We start from the raw sequence: 19,004 nt of genomic DNA, 5'->3' as shown, positions 1-19,004 counted from the left end.
GTGCTGGGAATGAAGCTGTGTCCCAGCTCTGTGTCCATGCTGTGAGTGCCATTCTCTGTGTTAGCTCATCTTTTTAGCTCCCTCTGAGCAGTCTCGCTGCCTGCTGATGGGAATTCCTTTGGACAGGAAAGATTGCTGTGATTTCCCTGGATTCCAGAACAGACTTCATCACTTCACAGTGCACAGTGTCATCTGTCCCTCTGCTGCTGGGGAGGGCTGTCCTGCAAGGCTGTGGCTTATGAAATTTTTCCAGGGCAGAATAAAGGAGGAGGAGCAGGAGGTGTTAATTACCTCTAATTGGGAGGAAGAATGCAGTAGCTCATCAGCTGCCACTTCTTTCAGGGCTGCACAGGCAGAGCCCCCAGGTACAAACAATAGTTCTGGTCTGCACGATCTGCCTGTCAGGGATGGGCAGGAAGGAGCTTCACGGACTTGCAGGAGCTGTGGGTAGATCCTATGGATCTCTTGTTTGACCTGTTGCTTCCCAAGTGCTCAGGCCACAATTTGCTGTCCATATGTGACTTTTCTGTGGAACGTGCTCCTTAGAACCTTCATTTCAGAAGTGTCTGTACACCACTTTCTGTGGCCTGTGGTTCTGTTTGCTTACCCTGAGTCCTGCCCAGGGCTCCTTGGAGCTGGAAGCTGCAGGAGCTGGATGCTGGCTCACCAAGCCAGTGGGACAAAGGAGTGGACAACAGAAACCTATTTCACACTTGGAATTGCAGCTTGTTCAGATAAGAAACAAAACAATGGTCTGGCAAGTGGTTGAAGAAAAACATCAAGGAAACTCTTTAAATTTAATTAAGTACAGTTTCTAAAAGTATATTTGCATCTTTTGGAGTTCTTAAATTGAAAGAATTGGTATCACAACTGCAGTCTCCTTCAAATAGCTGAATAACTAGATGTCCATTTATAATTATTTTATAGGAAAACTATATCTATTTTTATAGGAAAACTTTCCTATATATAGGAAACTATGCTATTTTCTCTGTGGCTGTAAGCAGCTTCTAGCAAGGGCTTTTAACAGCTACTGCTTAGATTCTTCTGTTTTACAAGTATAGTGTAGATAAAAACAAACCTTCCTCTTCCCTGAGTGAAGGTATAATTATTTTTCTTGAAGTAGTAAAGCAAAATAAAATTTCTTGTTTACTGGAGACAGTGTTTTGTTATGCTGATATCACCTGGGATATTCTGTTATTATTCACATCCTCATTTCTGTGCTTTTACTTAGTAGTTCAAAATGCTACATATTAAACAGATTTTAAAAATAAGTAAACCGAATTCTGGTATCTTTACCAGCAGAAAAGGAAAATGTGTTGGTCTAATGGTGTTTTCAGCTTGTTTAGCCAGAACAAGAGGCTGTTTGCAGTGAAAACATGGATGTGAATGTTTCCTTCCAGTTAGACAAGTTAGACATTGGTGTGATAGAAAGGAATTAAGTCACTGAAAAAGTGTATAGAAAGCTGAATTCTTTCAGGGCAAGGCTGTCAGAGCACTAGGATGATGGTATCTATTTAATATGGATTTTATTCTGTATTTTGGGCAGACAGCAGGCTGGCAGTGGCCGCAGCTCAGAGTGCCTGTGCTGTCAGGTGTGGTGCAGGCAGGGAGGATCCAGCCCCGAGGGATCACAGTGGGCTGCACTCCAGGCCAGGGAGGTGCAGTGAGGATGCTCTCTGGAGCACCAGGTGCTGCTCAGCCTGGCACCACCTGGCCACAGGCCCTGCTGGAATCTCAGGTGCCGGGAATTGCAGCTCCTGTTCCTCCTGCACCCTGTGGAACAACTGCAGTTGATGTGGCTCAGCACAGCTCATTCCCTCTCCCAGCCTGGTGAAGAATGGCTGCACACTGGAACCATCTGTTTCTTTCACTGGAAGTGATTTATAGGGAGGAACTGTTGGAGGGCAAGTGATTTATTGCTTATCAATAACAGTAAACACACGCTGCTTTACAATGACCAGAGTCTCTAATTTATTGTATTCTGTCTGTGAAGGTGTCATTTATCTTGTGAACAGCTCATTGTCTGCCAGTACCTGGAACATTCAACATCTTTGGTTTCTTTGAACATCCATTTGGATAGCATTTGTTAGCAATCTAGTATTGATGCTCTATAGCTTTACTACCTTTTGTCCTTTTAAAAGTTCAATCGATTAAAAACTTGAGAGTATTTTCTGTGCAGTTGCCAGCTTTGAAAATGATGGCAGAATGAATAATTGGCTCTTATTTTGTTGGAGCTGGTCTTTGGATCTTTGGCTAGCAGTAAGAAGCAGCCATGCTGAGGATACAGGGTTAAGGCAGATGCTAGGAATACTTGCATTATATGGGAAAGCTGCTGGGATGTGACTTTTTATAATTTATCATTTTGTCATTTTTGTCAGTGTTTCCTGACTTTGCTGTGATCATCTTAGGTTTATCTTCTTTTTACTTCTGCCTTTTAAGCAGCTTGGTAAAGGTGTCGGTGCAGGCCTCTGCACTAGTATTTCTGTTCCTCCTTTCTGCCAGCCAAATTACTCAAGTGAGTAATTTGAGTTGGTTACTGAGACACCAGAAAGTCTGTCTGCTTGGACAGGAGCAAAAAAAGCTGTATTAGAGTGTGCACATTTGTAGGTCATTTAAATGGCATCACTGAAAATCAAATAATCTTGTGACTTCTATTGAATTATTATGAAACTTAGATTACATTCTTTATTTTCTAAGAGAGCAAGTTTCTCTGACCCTTGTGTGATGAATGAAGATTGACTGTTCAAAAAATTCATCTGAATATGTATAATTTTGTGTAGAAGAATAAAAAAGGTTTGGTTAAAGTAGAGCATTTTGCAGTAATGTTTTTCTAAGACTAAACCAAACCAAACTTGGAGTGAATCTTCAGGGATTTCTCTGTCCAAATGTTTCTTCCCTTCATCTATCATGAACTCTCCTTTTTCCCAGTGGTGGCTGGAATAAAGATTACTTCTCAGGCATTGTTTTCTTCCAATAGTCTTACTTTGAACATAAAGTGAACTTATTTGCTGGGGCATTCATCAGTTTGAGAGATAAAGCCAGATCCGGGATGGCTGATTGATATCTCTGTCTAGGCCCTATGGAAATAGGGCAAATTCCTAGCTGGGAAGCAAGAAAACTTGAGATTCTTGTTTCTGCTGTCCTGAATCTAAAATCAAGATTTCTTTCTGTGGGAGAGCATTAAGGCTACAATTTTTTTTGGTGGGAGGGAGGGAAACAAACTCAACTAAAAGGACTGTTTTTCTGACAACAGGAGGCAGTCCAGGATAGACAACTATTAACTTTCAAACCTGAATTGTACCCCCATGCTATCTCCTGCTTTTTGAGGAGGATGCTGAAGTGTATTACCTAGAAGTAGTTCCATTGTGAAGTATGATATATAAAAAGAGACAGGTTTTCTTGATGTTTTATTCATTGGTTTTAAATGTCACCTGTCTTGATTCATAACATTGACGTTCCTTGAATGGATTTCCTTCTCTTTTTTTTTTTTGTCTTCAGCCATCTGCCAAGAATTTTTAAAGCTCTGTTAATTGTTTATTTCTCTTTTAAGCATTACCTTTCCAGCATATTTAGTATGTTCTTCCCAGCAAATACTTTTAACTTGTGACATCTTTATTAAGGACAAATGGTTCATTCTGTCACCTTGTAGTCAAACAATCTTTTTAAAAATAAGCCCAGGAGCAGCTTGCTTCTCTCTTTTATTGTTTAGGTAGTCTTGAATCTTCTGTAGCATTTGCATGAGGAAGACACTCTGAACCTCACTGCAAACCTCATTGGATTCGTGGCTGTGTCAAACCACCAGAGTGATTCACAGTTATAAAACGTAGGTTTTATAAACCTTTCCAAATTCCCTTTATAACAACAACAAAGAAAGAAGAATATACCACATTTGGTTTTAAAATTTGTTAGCAATATTTAAAATTGAAAAAGGTGCTTCAGAGATGTGACTCTTGTCTCTGCTGAGGAAGGGAATAGATTCCTGCTCTCTTCCATTTGCTAACAGGGTCATTGCTCACCACCTGCTTTCACTTTGGTGCAAACTGACATTGATTGCAAAGCACTTACTGCTACAGCTCGCTGTCAGATTTTCATTTTTTGCTATATTTTTGTATGTAGCAGGCCTTCTGTGACATGAGGCTTTTAGATGAAGCTTGCAGTGAGTGGGAAGTAAAATTGAGTTGCTGTAGTTGCTTAGGTCATATCCCTTAATGGAGACTGAAATAATGTAACCTGAAATCGACTTCATATCAGAGTACTCAGACTTGTAAATTCAACATCCTGGATTATCTTGGAGGCCCCTTACCTACTGTAGATTTAATCTGCTAAGACATTGACTGAAAGTTTTGCAGATGAACTAAGTAACTAAAAGAACTTCATCCTGGATCTGTGATTATTTGGTTTGTTCCACTGCTGCTGCATCGTTAAGGTCAGGCTGCAACAGGCTTTTCTGCTTGGAGAGAAAGGGGAGAGAAGTTAATAATTGAAGGTATGATGCTGGAAAAATACTCTCTGACCACACTGAATTCTTTAGAAAACGTGTTTGAGCCTTGTTATGCCTTGAGATCTGTTTTCAGGGCTGGATGTGTTCTTGGCACAGCATCTTTTTTAAAGAAAGAACACTGCTGCTGAAACGAGATCTATTTGAAATGCTTCTGAAATCTTCTTCCAGCTCATCTGTCAGTGCAAATGTTTGTAAAGGGTAATGTAGCTTAAAAAGACAAGCTTGTCCAGGTTTTTCTCATCTGTAGCAAAAAGGGCTCCTTTTGGAGACTCTTTGCATGGAGAGTCTATTATAGCTGCTCTGGATTGCCTCTTGGGGGATGGAGTCTGGACCATCTGGAAAAGCCGGGGGATGAAGCCTCCATCAGGCCTCTGTGAACACTTTCCAGTGGGCAGGATCTCATCTGGACAAGTGCCTGAAATGATGAGCTGTGAGAGAAGCAAAGTTATCTCAGCTCTGACTGCTGGACCTGCTGCATTTGACCTTGAGCAGCCTCTTCTTGTGTTACTTTCAAACCTGCAGAAACAGCGAGGCATTGCTTCTTGCCAGCATAACTGGTGTGTGTAACTTTTGGGTGTCTTAGATCAGATATTGGGGTGAAATCCTTCCCTGTGAGGGTGTGAGGCCCTGGCACAGGGTGCCCAGGGCAGCTGGGGCTGCCCCTGGATCCCTGGCAGTGCCCAAGGCCAGGCTGGATGGGGCTTGGAGCAGCCTGGGACAGTGGAAGATGTCCCTGCCATGGCAGGGGTGGCACTGGATGAGCTTTAAAGTCCCTTCCAACCCAAGCTATTCTATGATTCATAAAGCTTTGACCTTCAGGAAGAGGGAGAAAGAACAGCTTAATACATATAGACTGATACAGTCTGAAAGGAATATTATTCAGACCTGAAGTGTTTGATTCTTTCTTTTGTGTCCTGCCATCATGCAGGATCATTATAAATGGATACCCAAGTAATAGTGGACAACTGGGGAAACCTTTCATAGTGAATTGTGCAGGTTAATTCAAGATGGATTTTGTGGAGATGGTTCACTTGGGGACTGTCCCAAAAAAATGTTTTCCTCTTAAATATTAAATGCATGCCCCTGGCTTTAAAGACAACAGCATGGACATGCAGCTGTTCATTTCTTCAGAATGCCCTGTAAATCTCTGTCATTCAGTCTTGCCTCAGAAAGCTTGTAATTCTCTCTCATGTCTTTTTTCCCTTCAAGTTGCAGCTGTTTCCTCCTTTCCCTGAGTGAAACAGGAGGCAGAGCAGTGTTGGGCCAAGGTTTTGTAATGAGCCTCACTTTTGGGTCGACAGAGTGGGGTCTTCCTGGAAACAAACCCCTTTGAGCAGCTCTCCTGGAGCTGAAACTAAAATGGGAGACTAAGACCCAAAAATGTTTTTGACTAAAGTTTAATACTCTTTAAGATGAATAGGCCCAAGTTATTTAAAGCTATAATGGCTTCTTGCCATGGATGATGTAGTCTTAAGCCTTTGAAACTGAAACCATGTGTTTTAAGCCTTCACTGTGCCTTGCACATTTGAGTGTATGAAGTCTTCAGATATGTTAATGATGCTTCTTACTGCACATCATTAATAAAGGCTGTGCTGGAGTACTGATCTAGCGTTAATTAATTGGTTACCACTTCAGTTACGGCAGTGTTTCATACTGAGTAATGTGTGAGTGAATGAACCTGAGTTCAGGTATTCTTAATTCTTCACTTGTTCTGCTTTATTCAGGATAAGTGATCCTGAATGAAGAAATTAATTGTTAATCCTTCAGCAAGTAGAGCCCTTAGGAGCAAGGGAGAGAGGGGTGAAGGGCACCTGGAATTGGAAGGAAGCTCCTTTATGGACATATGTACCCTTCCTAGAAGAACTTTGTTAAACTTTTTGGATTTGTAAAAAACATTTGTTTGATTTAAAGGAATCAGCATTTTCTGATAGATTGCTCTTCTAAAAAAAAAAAAAAAAAACCAACAAAAAATCCCTCACATTTATCAGCTCTGTACTTTATAGTTGAGTTGTGCAGCTAGCCAGATCCTCATGGCCTAATGACATGATTTATTTTAGCATGTCCAGAAGTATTTTTGTACTCTTACTTAAGAAAATTAAATCATAATCACTTAGGGAAGGAAAAGAGCCCTGCTGTTTTTATTTAATCAAACCTCTGGCAAGCAAGTGCTTTTTAAAAGCAAACGGTACTCCTTTTTTGCACTTTTTTTTTTGCTTGCTTGTCCAGACAGGCTGACCTTTTAGCTTGGTTTGTAATTCAGTTACTGAAAAAAGAATAAAGAATAGCAGTGAGATAACTTGTCTCTGTGGTTATAGGATTAGTCAGCCACTTTCTAAGTTCCTAAAGGATTTCAAGGTTTGGACTTCTTGAAGTTCAGTGCTGCAGAATAACACTGACACAATTTGTCATCCCCTTTGTTTAGATTAAGTGTGTACAGGACTTGGGATGATTTTGGGAGTGAATGGGGCTATTCATACTCATAATTGACACTAAGGCTAAAGAAAATAAATTTAATCTTGGAGCTCAGAAGATTAAAATGAATTGTTCTTTACATAAAAAGCTTTATTTTTCTAATGATCACTCAGCACTCATATCAGTGAGTAAACCTTTGGATGGGTTTTCTTCCTTAATACTTCAGGACCATGCTGAGGGCAGTAACAGCTTGCAGAGGTTCTGTGGTTGTGCTTCTTTCCTGAGCCTTGTGAGGATTACAGCAGGGATTAGTGAAGTGCAGTTCTTGGCTAAGAGCACCCAGGGATGCCAGTGCTGTTGATCCAGGCTGTGGTGTGCCCACAGCTCTGTCTGGGTAGCCAGGGGGAATGGGATGGTTACTGTAATCCTCTGAAATTGGGAATTTCCTGATGCCTTGCCAACAGCAAAGCTGCTCTCTGGTTCCTAAAGGCTTTTGAGGAATAGGGGAAAATTCCAAGCTGTGGGGAGGGTGGGAGGGCAGAGGTTTCTCTGGGCTGGTGAGGAGCAGCAGTGTGTCCAGAGCTGAGCACGGGAATGGGCTGCTCGAGGAGTGACTGGGAAAGGTCCTTGCTGAACCAGCAGGATCAAACATTAGGGGTGTAAATGTAGCCTCAAGTAAGGTACAGTGGAGTGGCAGAGCTGTGGCAGTTCTTGCTAGAGAAGAGCAGTGGCCTCAGGTGAGACTCCAGCAGTGGTGCTGGAACAGAGGAGCTGTGCTCCTGTGTCCTGTGCTGGGGTAGCAGGGGAGCAGGCTGGGGAGAGAGCTCTTGGCAGCTGTCATTCCTGCAGAGCCAGTTTCCAGTTTAGACATGATCTTCCAGGGAGGAGGGTGGCACACATGGTGGCCCCCCAGAAATTCTGTAGGGATAGTACTGCTGCCATGGCCTGGTGTTGTGAACCTTTATTTCAATCAAGTAAGCAGGACTACATGGAAAAGTAACTGGGATCCTTCCTGGCAGCACAACATTGAGGTGCTTCACTTTCAGTAGCTCCACATCTGTGCCAGTGAGGTGGAGCCATCACAAACACCTCACTGGAGAGGCCCTGTGTCTCTGATAGAGCTCCCTGTTAGGACTTCTCCAGTTCAGCTGGGGATCAGAGGCTGAGTCTGTGGTCGTGTCCATCTTCCACAAGAGGGATGCTGTGATTGAACTTAAATATTTAACTGGCTTAAGCTGACTTTAGCTCTAGGTGAACTGGTGATCTCTTGGAAGTGTTGTTTCTTTGTGGAAAGCCATCTGCTGGTCAGGTGAGGTGGCCTGAGAGCAGTGTCCAGATGTGCCCTGATCAGAGCTCCTGTTCTCTTCCTTTGGGCAGTGGCAGCTGCAGTGCTGTTTTGGCTGGTGCTGGACGCTGCAGCCCATGATGTGTTTTGCCAGTACATTGCCTAAATAATTAAGATGCGTTAAAAGCAGAAGCTTGTGCTGCTGAGACTTATTTTTCAAATCTTTTGAAAGATTAATATCTGTATTTTTAATCTTGCATGAAATCCCACAATGAGTGCATTTCATCCACTGTTTTCGTAACAGTGAGAAACTTCACTGACATGCTGATGCTAAAAGGGAGGAAAATCAAGATAATTAGTGCTTGTGTAGGCAAAGGGCTTGTTCTGATTTACTGCAGCCCCTCTGTAGTGTGGCTGCTTGACAGATCTGTGGAGTTGTAGGGAGCTGATGGATGAGGAAAAATGGTCAGAAAGTGCCAGTAGGTCCTTGTGTCCTTTGCATTTGACAACTTAAAGTGAATAAATAGTTAATGCCTGCTTGTACATTACACCAAGGCTTCCTTGTGCTGGAAACCTAAAGGAGAACAAGGCACTTAATTTTTAGAGCAGTGATTGAAAGTATGCCAAGTGGTATTGAGGCAGCATTTCAGGAAAAATGCTATGGGAAAAAATGGCATGCTATTCCAACAGTAATTTATATCACCATCTTCAAGATCTAAAGTCTGGAGCACAGCTTAGCATGAGAAATTACCTTCCACATTTAATTTTGGCCAGAAAAATTGAGGCCTTTTTTTTTTTTCTGGTTTTGAAAAAAGTGCATAGTACTTTTGAGTAATCTGTGTCCTCAGAGTATATTTGATATGAGAATTTAATGGATACCTTGTTTAACCAGTCTTTCAAGTTACAGAAAGTTAATTCTGGGATAATCTCAGCTCTTACACTTGTCAGAGCTGACATTGATGAATCCCTGAGTTCTGACACCCCTCCCTGCTCGTGGTCACTGCACTCGTGTGTGCTGCAGGCTGCTCTGCCCCAGAGTGGTTGCTGCAAACATAAAAAGCAAATAAAATTCTGTTTGAGGAGGTGACAGAAGGAAAGTTCAGGAGTTGAGGTGGACACACATCAAACTGATCTGCAGGGTTCTGGAGAAGGAAGTGTGAGTGTGCCCTTGGTTTTATCAGTAGGGAAGCATCTTGATAGCCTTGTTGATAGCCAAGGTCAAGTGAAGCAGGAGTTTAATTACCCTCTTCTGTGAAGAGCCTTCCTTCCTAAAGGACACCTGAACATTTAATTGAACTTATAGGAATTGTTTTCTACTTGTCTCTGATATGTAGCCACTTCTGTCCAGTGTGATCATCAGTGAGCCTCCCCTGAGGGGCTTCCACACAATTGAAGTCCCAGTTGGTTGTTCTGGTTCTGTTTTTCCAAAGTAAACTGTTGCTGCTGTATTACTGTGGTAATACTTCTCATTATCTCTAACAGCAAATAAATTCCTATTTGGCATTTAATATTTAGCATAGCTTGGGTAACTTGATTTGGGTAAAACCCCTTCTCCAGCCACATTTAATAAATACACATAAAAAAAAATGATGGGTTGTGCTCCCTGCTGATGGGATTGATGAGTTTTGTGGGGGTCTTTGATCACCGGGTATGCAGTCAAGAACTGTTAGATTGCAGCATAAAACTAGGCTTAAAAGGAAGCTATAACAATAAAAGCTGTGCTAAATAGACAATTAATTTGTTTTTCCTTAGCTCTCATCTAGCTCATATCTTTTCTACTAAGAATTTATTTCCCTGTGTAGCGTGGGAAGCTGCAATTTTATTACTTTTGTATTTTAGTCTTCAAACTCCCACTGCCCCTTATGAAGTGATAATTGCCAAAGCCAGTTTTTCTAAAGGCTATATAAAACTTAAAAGTTTGACATCAAGTTATGTTGAGCAGTAAATGCCACCTGGAATATCTGGGTGAAAGGCAGGCAGAGGGATTACTGCAGCTGGGTGTTTTCTTTCTAAAAAGCCACAGGCTCTTGGTAACTGTGGGAGGATATTCGGGAAACACCCTGAGCATGTGGAAGACAAGTGTTCAAACTCACAGGAATTATGATAGAGGAATATGGCTAGAGGGCTAAGGGAGAAGAGAACAATTTAATTTTATTTGTAGGATTGGTTGTAGTACCAAGACTTGAAAATATTCTCCTTCTGTAAAACTCTTCAAATGCTTTCACCAGGAGGAAAAGTAACTTCATCTCACCAGCGTCATACATATTCCAGTTTTGTTCCAGAAGCCGGGGTCCATCTGCACATTTGAAAAGTGATGGTAGAAAAACTGCATCCCCACCCAGGGGAGGGAGGGTTCCTGTTTGGCACAAGCCTCAGGACTTCAAAGTCAGTATTTAAAAGCAAAGCCCAGATAGCTTGAAACATTGCAGACACGCAAAGAAAAGGCTTTGTGCCAAATGCAGGGATCAAATTCAGTGTCAGTGAGTAAAAAGAAAGTTTCAGGAGGATCATGATTTTCACTTGCCCCAAAATAATATTTTTTGATTCCTGTGCAGTCAGTGAGCTAGAGCTTGGCCAAAACCCTTTGTTGGGGGAGAAATGTGTGAAAGCTGCTGGGAAACAGCTCGTTTCTTTTTGATGCCCGTAATTCGTAAGCAAGGAGATTTGGCTGGCAGTGGTTTTGCTAGAGGAGCAAATAAGAACGATGGCTGAAGTGACTGGGGGGTTACTGGACTGCAGTATTTATGTCAGTAGGACAGGCTGGTCCAGGCAGTGGTGACCTTGTGCTACTGTTGAGGGACCAGAAAATGTGCCAAGTCCCAAACTGGTCAAGCTGCAGACCTTGCTGCAGGCAAAGCAGCTCAGGTGCTCCTCAGTGAGGGCTGTGGGTATTAAGAAGACTGTGATAAATTATTTACATCGGCTTCTAATTCAGTAAGTTTTCACCATTTGGGTTTTTTTGTTTTGTTTTCATGGGGGCAGGCCTGAGGCTGAGTTGATTCTCTAGGCTTTGTGTTTTATAACAGATTTTTTTGTTTTATGTGAAACAGAAATCTGGCGTGGGCTGTTTAAAAATACCACGGCAGGATTTTGGGCTGTGTCCTGCTTAGGACAGAACAGCAGAGGTATAGAGTTCAGACCGTGGTGCCCTTGAATACCAAATCTGTGGCTGCAGAGAGCTTATATTAATTCTCCTTTTGCTGCTTAGGTTGATTTACATTCAGTAGATATCATGTTGCTGTGACACTTTACCTGACTGTAAGAAATGCAAGTGGGGGGTTTTTCCTCCCTGTTTTTAAAATGCTGATTTGAAAGAATTGCAACTCAGAAGCAGTTTGGTGAGTTGAACATTATTCAGTGGGGTAGCTGCCTGCAAATCTGTCAGAAATGCTGACAAAGGAATGTCATGAATAGCTTAAAAATCATCTCCTTGAGGAAGAAATTATATTTCAAATGATCTGTTCCTGATTTGTCCATCACTACTGCGTAGGCATGGAAAGGCTGTAGGTTATGTCCTTCCAAAGGATATAATTATTTATGTCTTTCTGAATTATACAGTAGAGATCATCAGCATATTAAAACAAGATGTTGCTGTCAGTGGTGTCTGAAGAAAACAAACAACATCCAGCGGCCGTGGGTGAGAGAGGCTTTCAGATGAACACTTCCACCTCTGATGTTTGTCTTCAGTTGGGCATTTTTACAGAGTTAAGATCGTTCTCAAAACCTCAAGTGAGAACACAAGTGTTAATCAAATGGTTAAAAACTAGCTTTCTGAACATACAAGCATGCTGGAAGAGTTTCACTGTGCTGCCTCCTCAACATTTTGATAGATTTGTTTGGCCAACCTTAGAACAAGTATTTTTTATCCGGCTTTACATTTGAAATGAGATTCCTTACTTTAAAAGTTTGTCTTAGGTATTTGATCAGCATGGACAAAAATAGATAGCTTTTACAGAGACAGTTAGACTTCTTAGAGCAGAGGAATTGCTGAGAAGTGAGGAGAGGAATGGGACTGAGCCCGTGGCTAAAACCAGCTCTAATTGCAGCTGCTCAGCGCTGAGATTTTACCCCGAGTAACCGTCTGTCATGAGATGCTGTCCTTGTCCTTCTTGTCTTATTTTGCTCCTGGCATTTCTCTTAGAGAATAATGTCAGTGTCCCAGGAGTGCAGAAACAGATACACTGGAGTCTAAAACTTCATTTCTGGGAGAAAGCCTGTCTGTGGCATTGCCTTTCAGTGAAATGCCAGGCAGCAAAGTGAAATGAAGGCCATCCCATTTTGAACAGTTTGTTTTTTTTCCTTCCAAAGATGTGTGTGAGTGGAAGGACAGGCTGAGTAATTGCCCAGGCCAGGTCCCCAGGCTCTTGCTGTCACAGCGGGAGCAGAGGGCTGGGTGTCCCCTGCTCTGCACGGCTCTCGTGGCTCTCCTTACCCACTGGGGACCTGTCAGTCTCCCATCAGCTCATCTGGGCTGAGCAGTCACCTCCTGGGCCTTTCACCAGCCTTGCCCTCCGGCTTCTCCACCTCTTCCAGGAGCAGTGTGGCATTCACAGACAGCGTGCCATCATTCCAGACGAAAACTCTGCGAGTTGCTCATCCTCACTGACACAGCACTGCACACAGGATGTTCCTGTGTTCCCAGATTCCTGGGCCACATGGACTTGCCTCCCTTCCTTCTCCCACCATCCCTGTCGTGTTCAACCCGTGATCAGGCTCCGTAAGCAGCCGCTCTGCGTCATGCACGTAACCCACTTCCCAGCTGGCTCGTATTAATATAAATCTGTGGGCTTTGCCCACTTCAGGCTTCACTGTGCTCCAGCATCTTCCACACTGTTGAGCCATCTGTCCTGACAAACACAGTCCTGGAAATTGTCAAAGCTGTTGTGTCCCTTGGCAAGCGGCTGTTACACTTTGCAGGAAGACTTTGTGTGTCGGTGTCCACGAAGGATGTCCTGGGATGCTCCATCCTGTTCAAGGACAGCAGGAGGGCAGTGTTTTCCTACTGCCACGTGCTCTTTTGAGCCCATCGCTGTCCATCTGCTCTGCCAGCTCAGGCACTTTGTTTCTGGCTCTGAGCAGCACCCAAGCACTTGAGGAGGAAGGCTCAGAGGGCATCCCTGGACGATTGCAGCCCTAGGGCAATTTTTCACATCTAATATTTGGCTTAAGCCTTGAGCAAGGTGTTTTAGATTTGTTTCAATACTCCCTTTAAGCAGTCCAGCACTGGGAGAGCTGTAGCTGCTTAGTATATGTACTCAGTACTTGTAATAATATTTTCTTCTCTTTTGCATTTTTATTTGACTTTTCAATTCCCTAGACTGTGAGGAAGTGGAATGTTGAATAATTACCTGCTCCTTAATAAATTAGTGTGAAAAGGCAACTGGTGCCATGCATCAACTTAAACTGCAGCCTGTTAAAGTTGCATTAATGTGTATAAATAATATATATCTTTGTGGAGGAAGTGCTTTGTCTTTCTAATGAACAGATGCCTGATTGGAAAGGCTGAAGGACTGTATACCCTGGGCAGAAAGGTTGTTTTATATATGCCTGGATTATTAAAATGGGTTTGTGATCTTGAAACAGCAACTAGGAAAGGTCTCATTTAGCAGAATATGCTAAAGAACTTCAAAAGACATTGTGAGAAATTAGGTAGCAGGTGACTTTGTGATTTAGGGACTGATATCTCTTCCACCTCAGGAAAAGGCATCAGGAGTTCCATATCTTAGTTTTCAGAAGTGATGCAAACTGCCATTAAACATTCATTTGTTGTCTTATAGTAGGCAGCAAACATTTCACTCTGTGTTTTGGTTCAGAAATGGCTTGAAGAATAACCATGACAGCTGACTAATTAACAGCTAAACTAGGACAGCCCCACTTGCATGAAAATAGTCACTTAATTATGACATTTGGTGAAAGCAAAAAAAAAAAAAAATTTGACAGTTCTTTGTGCACAATCAAAATTATTTTGCATATTTTTAGCATCCACAGCAGGTGCTTGCTGATAGCAGGTGCTGCACAGTCATTTCTGTCCTGTGCCTGTAAAACAGTCTCTCCTGTGGTCACTTGGTCTTGGATGGGGAAAGGACTGGTGCTTAAGTAAATATTTGAAGTGCTTCCAGTGTACATATTTTTAACATTATACTAAAATCCTGTCTGTTCTACCAGTTATAGTATTATAACATTTCATAAAGGCTGTAGCTGTGGACAATCTAGGCTGTCCCAGGCCACACTTGGCATCTGTAATCACAGAACAAAACTTTCCTGTGCCAGTTCTCAGCAAATTGGCACGGACAAGACAGCCAGTTAAACAAAGGTCAGGCAGAGAGGGAATTCAGGGAGAGGGAGCCTGTCCAGATGAGCCTGACATCTTCACGTGTACAGGAAAATACAAATTGTACTTGCATATTTTATCAGTACAAGGCTGACCCAAAGTGACCTGGTGTGTGCTTGTGCTCTGGGATTTCTGGTGTAGCAGGGTCTGAATTCCTCACCATGACTGAGATGCAGCCTGATTGTACATAATTGCCTTTTTTTTTTCACATGCAGCTTTTGTCAATGATCTGATTTTCCTCCTGTTCCCTGTGTCTCCTTTTATCATTTAGCATAAGGAGGTTTAGTTGCAAGGAAAAGGGAGGAGAAGAGAACTTTGCTTTCCTTCCCTCTCAGTGCAGGATTTCTGTCCTAAGCCTGCAAAAACGAAGCATTAGAAAAGCAACTCCATGGGTGAAGCATTTCACTGGTTGGTTGTGTGCTCACAGTGCCAGTAACCAGAGCATGTAATGTACCTGTGAAATGAGCAGGAGCAGTACCCTGAGGCTCACACCACTCTCACTGGGAGCAGCAGCCTGGAGCAGAACTCTTCGTGTCTTTCCCTGCTGGAAGATGCGCTGTGGCCGTCAGGAGCAGCAGGATCCCTGCAGGTGTGTGGGTGGTGGCTGCACTGATGCCAGTGTCTGTTCCTCTTTTGTCTCCCTGCTAGCTGAAGACTTGGAGCGTGGATGAGCTTCAGAAGAGGCTGTCTGCCCTGGACCCCATGATGGAGCAGGAGATCGAGGAGATTCGCCAGAAGTACCAGTCCAAGCGGCAGCCGATCCTCGATGCCATCGAAGCCAAGAAGCGGCGGCAGCAGAACTTCTGAGCCACGGGTAGAACGTTCTTCCATCCTCAAACAATCAGCCCCTTGCTTTTGTGACTACTGAACAGATTGATTTCTATTGAAATATGCTAGCAAAATAGAGGGCAATACTTCTGCTCGTTTATTTTTCCATAGCACCTTTGTGAACTCAGGAATGCCGTTACGTGGAAAATCCTGATTGTATGTTTTAATGTTAGACATCTATTTAAAACATTATTCCAAAAGAGTTCTGTTACTGTTTTTAGGAGGATTGTTTTTAAACCAGAGGAACCAGATAGAAATAGGCTAATGAAAGTTGGCTCACTCTCTTTTCAACTGAACTTTCAGGAGTCCGTTTTGGTTTAAGTTAATACAGGTTGTTGTCTGTAACAGCTGATTCTTTTGTGGGTATTTTGTTTTTGTTTTCCTTTGTGAATGCACAGACTCAATTTCAAGCTGTTAACTGTTTCTACTGTTAAGGTACTGATAAGTTTTAGGTCACTGAAGAGAACAGGTGAGAACATGTACAAAGTTTCTTTTGAAAGAAACTTAAATCTCAGTTTTTAAAAAGCCTGTAATAAGCCCCATGCCTTACACTGTGTGCTTTAAGCAAGTGTGATTTCTTCAAGACCTCAGTTTTGTCTTTGTTTTGTGTACTTCATGAATTTATACGAGTAGGTAAATCATGTTGTGCCTCCATAAGAAATTACATTCTGTAACTTACAATCCACACCCACTCAAAACCAAAAGCCAGTCAGTGATCTGATAGCCCTTTGTCTGTCTGTTTGGAAATGTCCTTCAGGGTGACCCTGCTGAGAATGGAGTGCTGGGAAAAGGAAACAGCGTTTGAACGGGTGGAAGTTGTGTGAACCTCTCTCAGGAATTAGGTTCTTCAGCTGTGTCTTAGAGGACTTAAAAATCTCCACAGCTTGTGAAATATTTTATAGGCTTCATTTCAAATTTACATCTTTGGATGCTTGAATGAAAACTCGATTTCACAATCCTTCACATTTCTGCAAGGTTTAGCACATCAGGAGAGTCAAACTGAAAGTAAGGACTGTTAAATTAACAAAGAGGTGCATTTATGGTGGTGGAGCAAAGGCAGAGTTGATCTGGATGAGAAGATAATTGCCAATGTCCTGCTGGAAGAGGTTCAGGCTCTTCCAGTTCTTCTGGATGTTCTTGTGTTGTTTTTGTTTTTTTTTAATTTCCCTGCTGTCCCTGCCCAGCACAGCTCAATCAACCACAATGCCCCAAGCATGTACAATCACTGTGAGGACGGTGCAATCAGCTCACATCAGTGGAGAGTAACACAAAGCCTGTTTGCAGGGCAGAGACTGAGCAGTGCCTCTGTCCTGTGGGCCCTAACAGCACAGCTGTGTAGTTTCACATGTTCCTAGCATATGATGGGATGTTTGGGCAGAGCAAGTGCTTCTACCAATCTTTTTTTACTTTGCTCTGATAGAGGGAACAGTTTCCACATGTTTCTGAACTAGGCCTTGGTACATCACCTAGGTGATTACACAGCAGTGTCTCCTGAATCCAGTGCTGCTACAGAGGTGATGTGTTTGTTTCATGTTTCTGTAGGGTCTCGTTTCTCCGCTGGAGCAGGCTCTTGGCTGCTGCTCACAGTTCTGCTCCTCAGCTGTGAAAGGAACCAAGCCATTCTTACCCTCTGCAGGGCTCCTTGCATTGGTTTGTCTCAGTTTGACAGTGCAGTGGGGTCACACTGTCCCTAAGGAAAAGGGAGGCAGTAAGCAGTGCAGGTAGGATTCTGCAGGAGGAGTAGACCCTGGGATAGCCAGCAATCTGACAGCCTCAGGTACTGGGGAACATCAGGGCTCATCTGGAACCTGTGCAATCGGCTTTGCCCTGACTGTGTCTTTATGATGAGCAATTTTCATGAGCATCCTTTGCATCAAAGAAACTCCTCCAGCTGAGCAGGGAGTTCTGTGGTCAGAGTTGGATCTTGTACAAATCACTTGGATGGGTCTGGCCCAGCACCTCTGGTGTGACAGGCACAGAGATCTGTGACATGGTGAATTGTGCACTGCCTGTGCGGCGTGGGGCAAGCCTGTTCTGCTGGAAGGATTTTTTTCCTCTGCACTGTATAGATAACTGTAGAGATCAGAGGGCATTAGAAACCCCAACTTTTAGGTGAGACACCATGGGGTGGTGTCTATTTACAGAATATGCAACCTGTGACTGCTGTAACTGAATGTAAGCACTCTTGAAATACTCTGCTTTGCTGACGTGATTGTCTTAAAATGTAGCAAACAAACCAAAATAACTAAAACTGGTCCAATGGCTTAACTGTCTTTGAACCTTTCTTAAATGCTTGCAGTGGGTGAGATTTAATGATGTTTCTTGCACTTGGAGCTGTTGTGCAGAGGAATTATTTTCTCCTTCACTGATTTTCAATTTGTTGGAGAAAATATTTCCCTTTTTGGTCCCTTTGTAGAATGTCTGGGAGCACAGTACCTGTTCATTTCTCAAAGTCCTCCAAGCTATGACCAAGGCTGGTACCATAAGGGAAGGATGTTTTGACAAAGTTTTAAGTAAAAAAATTGCTTAATTGTGAAGCTGTATTCATGTGCTCCTTGGGTCCATCTGCATTGTGGAAAGGGTTCTGGGCAAACCATTCTCTTTGCTTCTAAAACCCAGAGATACTGATGGTGTCAGTCATGTGAGACTTACAAATGTGAAGTTTGTAGCTTTAACTTTTTTTGTAACAAAGAAATTAGCAACACTGGCATAAACTGCTGACTTGAAATGCTGTTTTGTAAGATCTGGCTGTTTGTATATAATAGTGTTGGGTCTTTAGTTTGTATATGTATGAAACGGTAACTTTTATTGCATTCCTCTCAGTTTGATACAGGAGATTTTGTTTGATCTTTCTCAAATATCTTGCCTTATTTGTTCAAAGGGGCAAATAAACTGTCCCTACCTGAAAGCATCAGTGTCGTGACTCATATTTATGCATTGCAGTACTTTGGGGTGTTATTGTTTACCAGGACAGGTTTTAACATGATGCACCTCCAGTCAGCCAGTGCAGGGCTCTGGAGAGCACAAACTTTCGGGAGCACAGGCAGTGAACGTGTCAGACACACACTTTAAAACATCACTAATTCTGCAGCTTGGGGTGAGATTGCTTGAGCAGAGGGGCAGTTCCATGTTCTGGCAGCTCTGTGGGGGTTCAGGAGGTGATGCTCAGGCAGTTCCAACAGGCATGCCTGGAGCTCCAGTCATGCAGGAGGGATGTTTGCCCCACGGGGTGTTTTGGCAGATGGGAATGCTGAGCTCTGCTGTAGGTCCTTGCTGTCTCTGCAGCAGCTTCCCTGAGCCTGCAGGCAGATTTGGGGCTAGGTACATATCAGTTTATCCACCTTCCTACACAACAGGTGAGGCTAGAGGCTCACTCCTAATTCTGGCTCAGTTGCTGCACTTTGAGCTTTCTAGCTCAGAAAAAGATGAAGCTGACAGTGAGTGGGTGCTGCCTTCCAATGGTGAACTGTTGGCTTCGATGTGGTTTCCCTGAGCAGTTACTAAATCTGTCCTGGAGGGATGACTAACTGGAGCAGAGACAGAATTCATTCAGGAGTCAGCTTTGGTTAGCAATTCCGGAAGAAACAAAATAGATCTGAGCTTTTAAATGTTGGGAAGGAGCTTGGAAATCAAAGGGAGGGAGGCTG

General features: G+C 42.9%; 1 protein-coding gene across 1 annotated transcript in view; it reads left to right on the top strand.

Annotated features, from left to right (window-relative positions):
* The window catches only part of STK4 (serine/threonine kinase 4), a 45,621-nt gene extending 27,356 nt beyond the window's left edge, over positions 1 to 18,265 (top strand). Inside the window, exon 11 of the mRNA XM_005524671.3 lies at positions 15,178 to 18,265. Coding sequence (XP_005524728.1) covers positions 15,178 to 15,336 — 159 coding nt within the window. The 3' untranslated portion in view covers positions 15,337 to 18,265. The remainder of the gene's footprint in view (positions 1 to 15,177) is intronic.
* Positions 18,266 to 19,004: the final 739 nt, after the last annotated feature.

This window comes from Pseudopodoces humilis, chromosome 19, assembly GCF_049639895.1.
Source record: "Pseudopodoces humilis isolate 2021_Gansu_Grassland_sample_001 chromosome 19, ASM4963989v1, whole genome shotgun sequence".
NCBI classification, from domain to species: domain Eukaryota; kingdom Metazoa; phylum Chordata; class Aves; order Passeriformes; family Paridae; genus Pseudopodoces; species Pseudopodoces humilis.
This window is presented reverse-complemented; position numbering and strand designations above follow the sequence as displayed.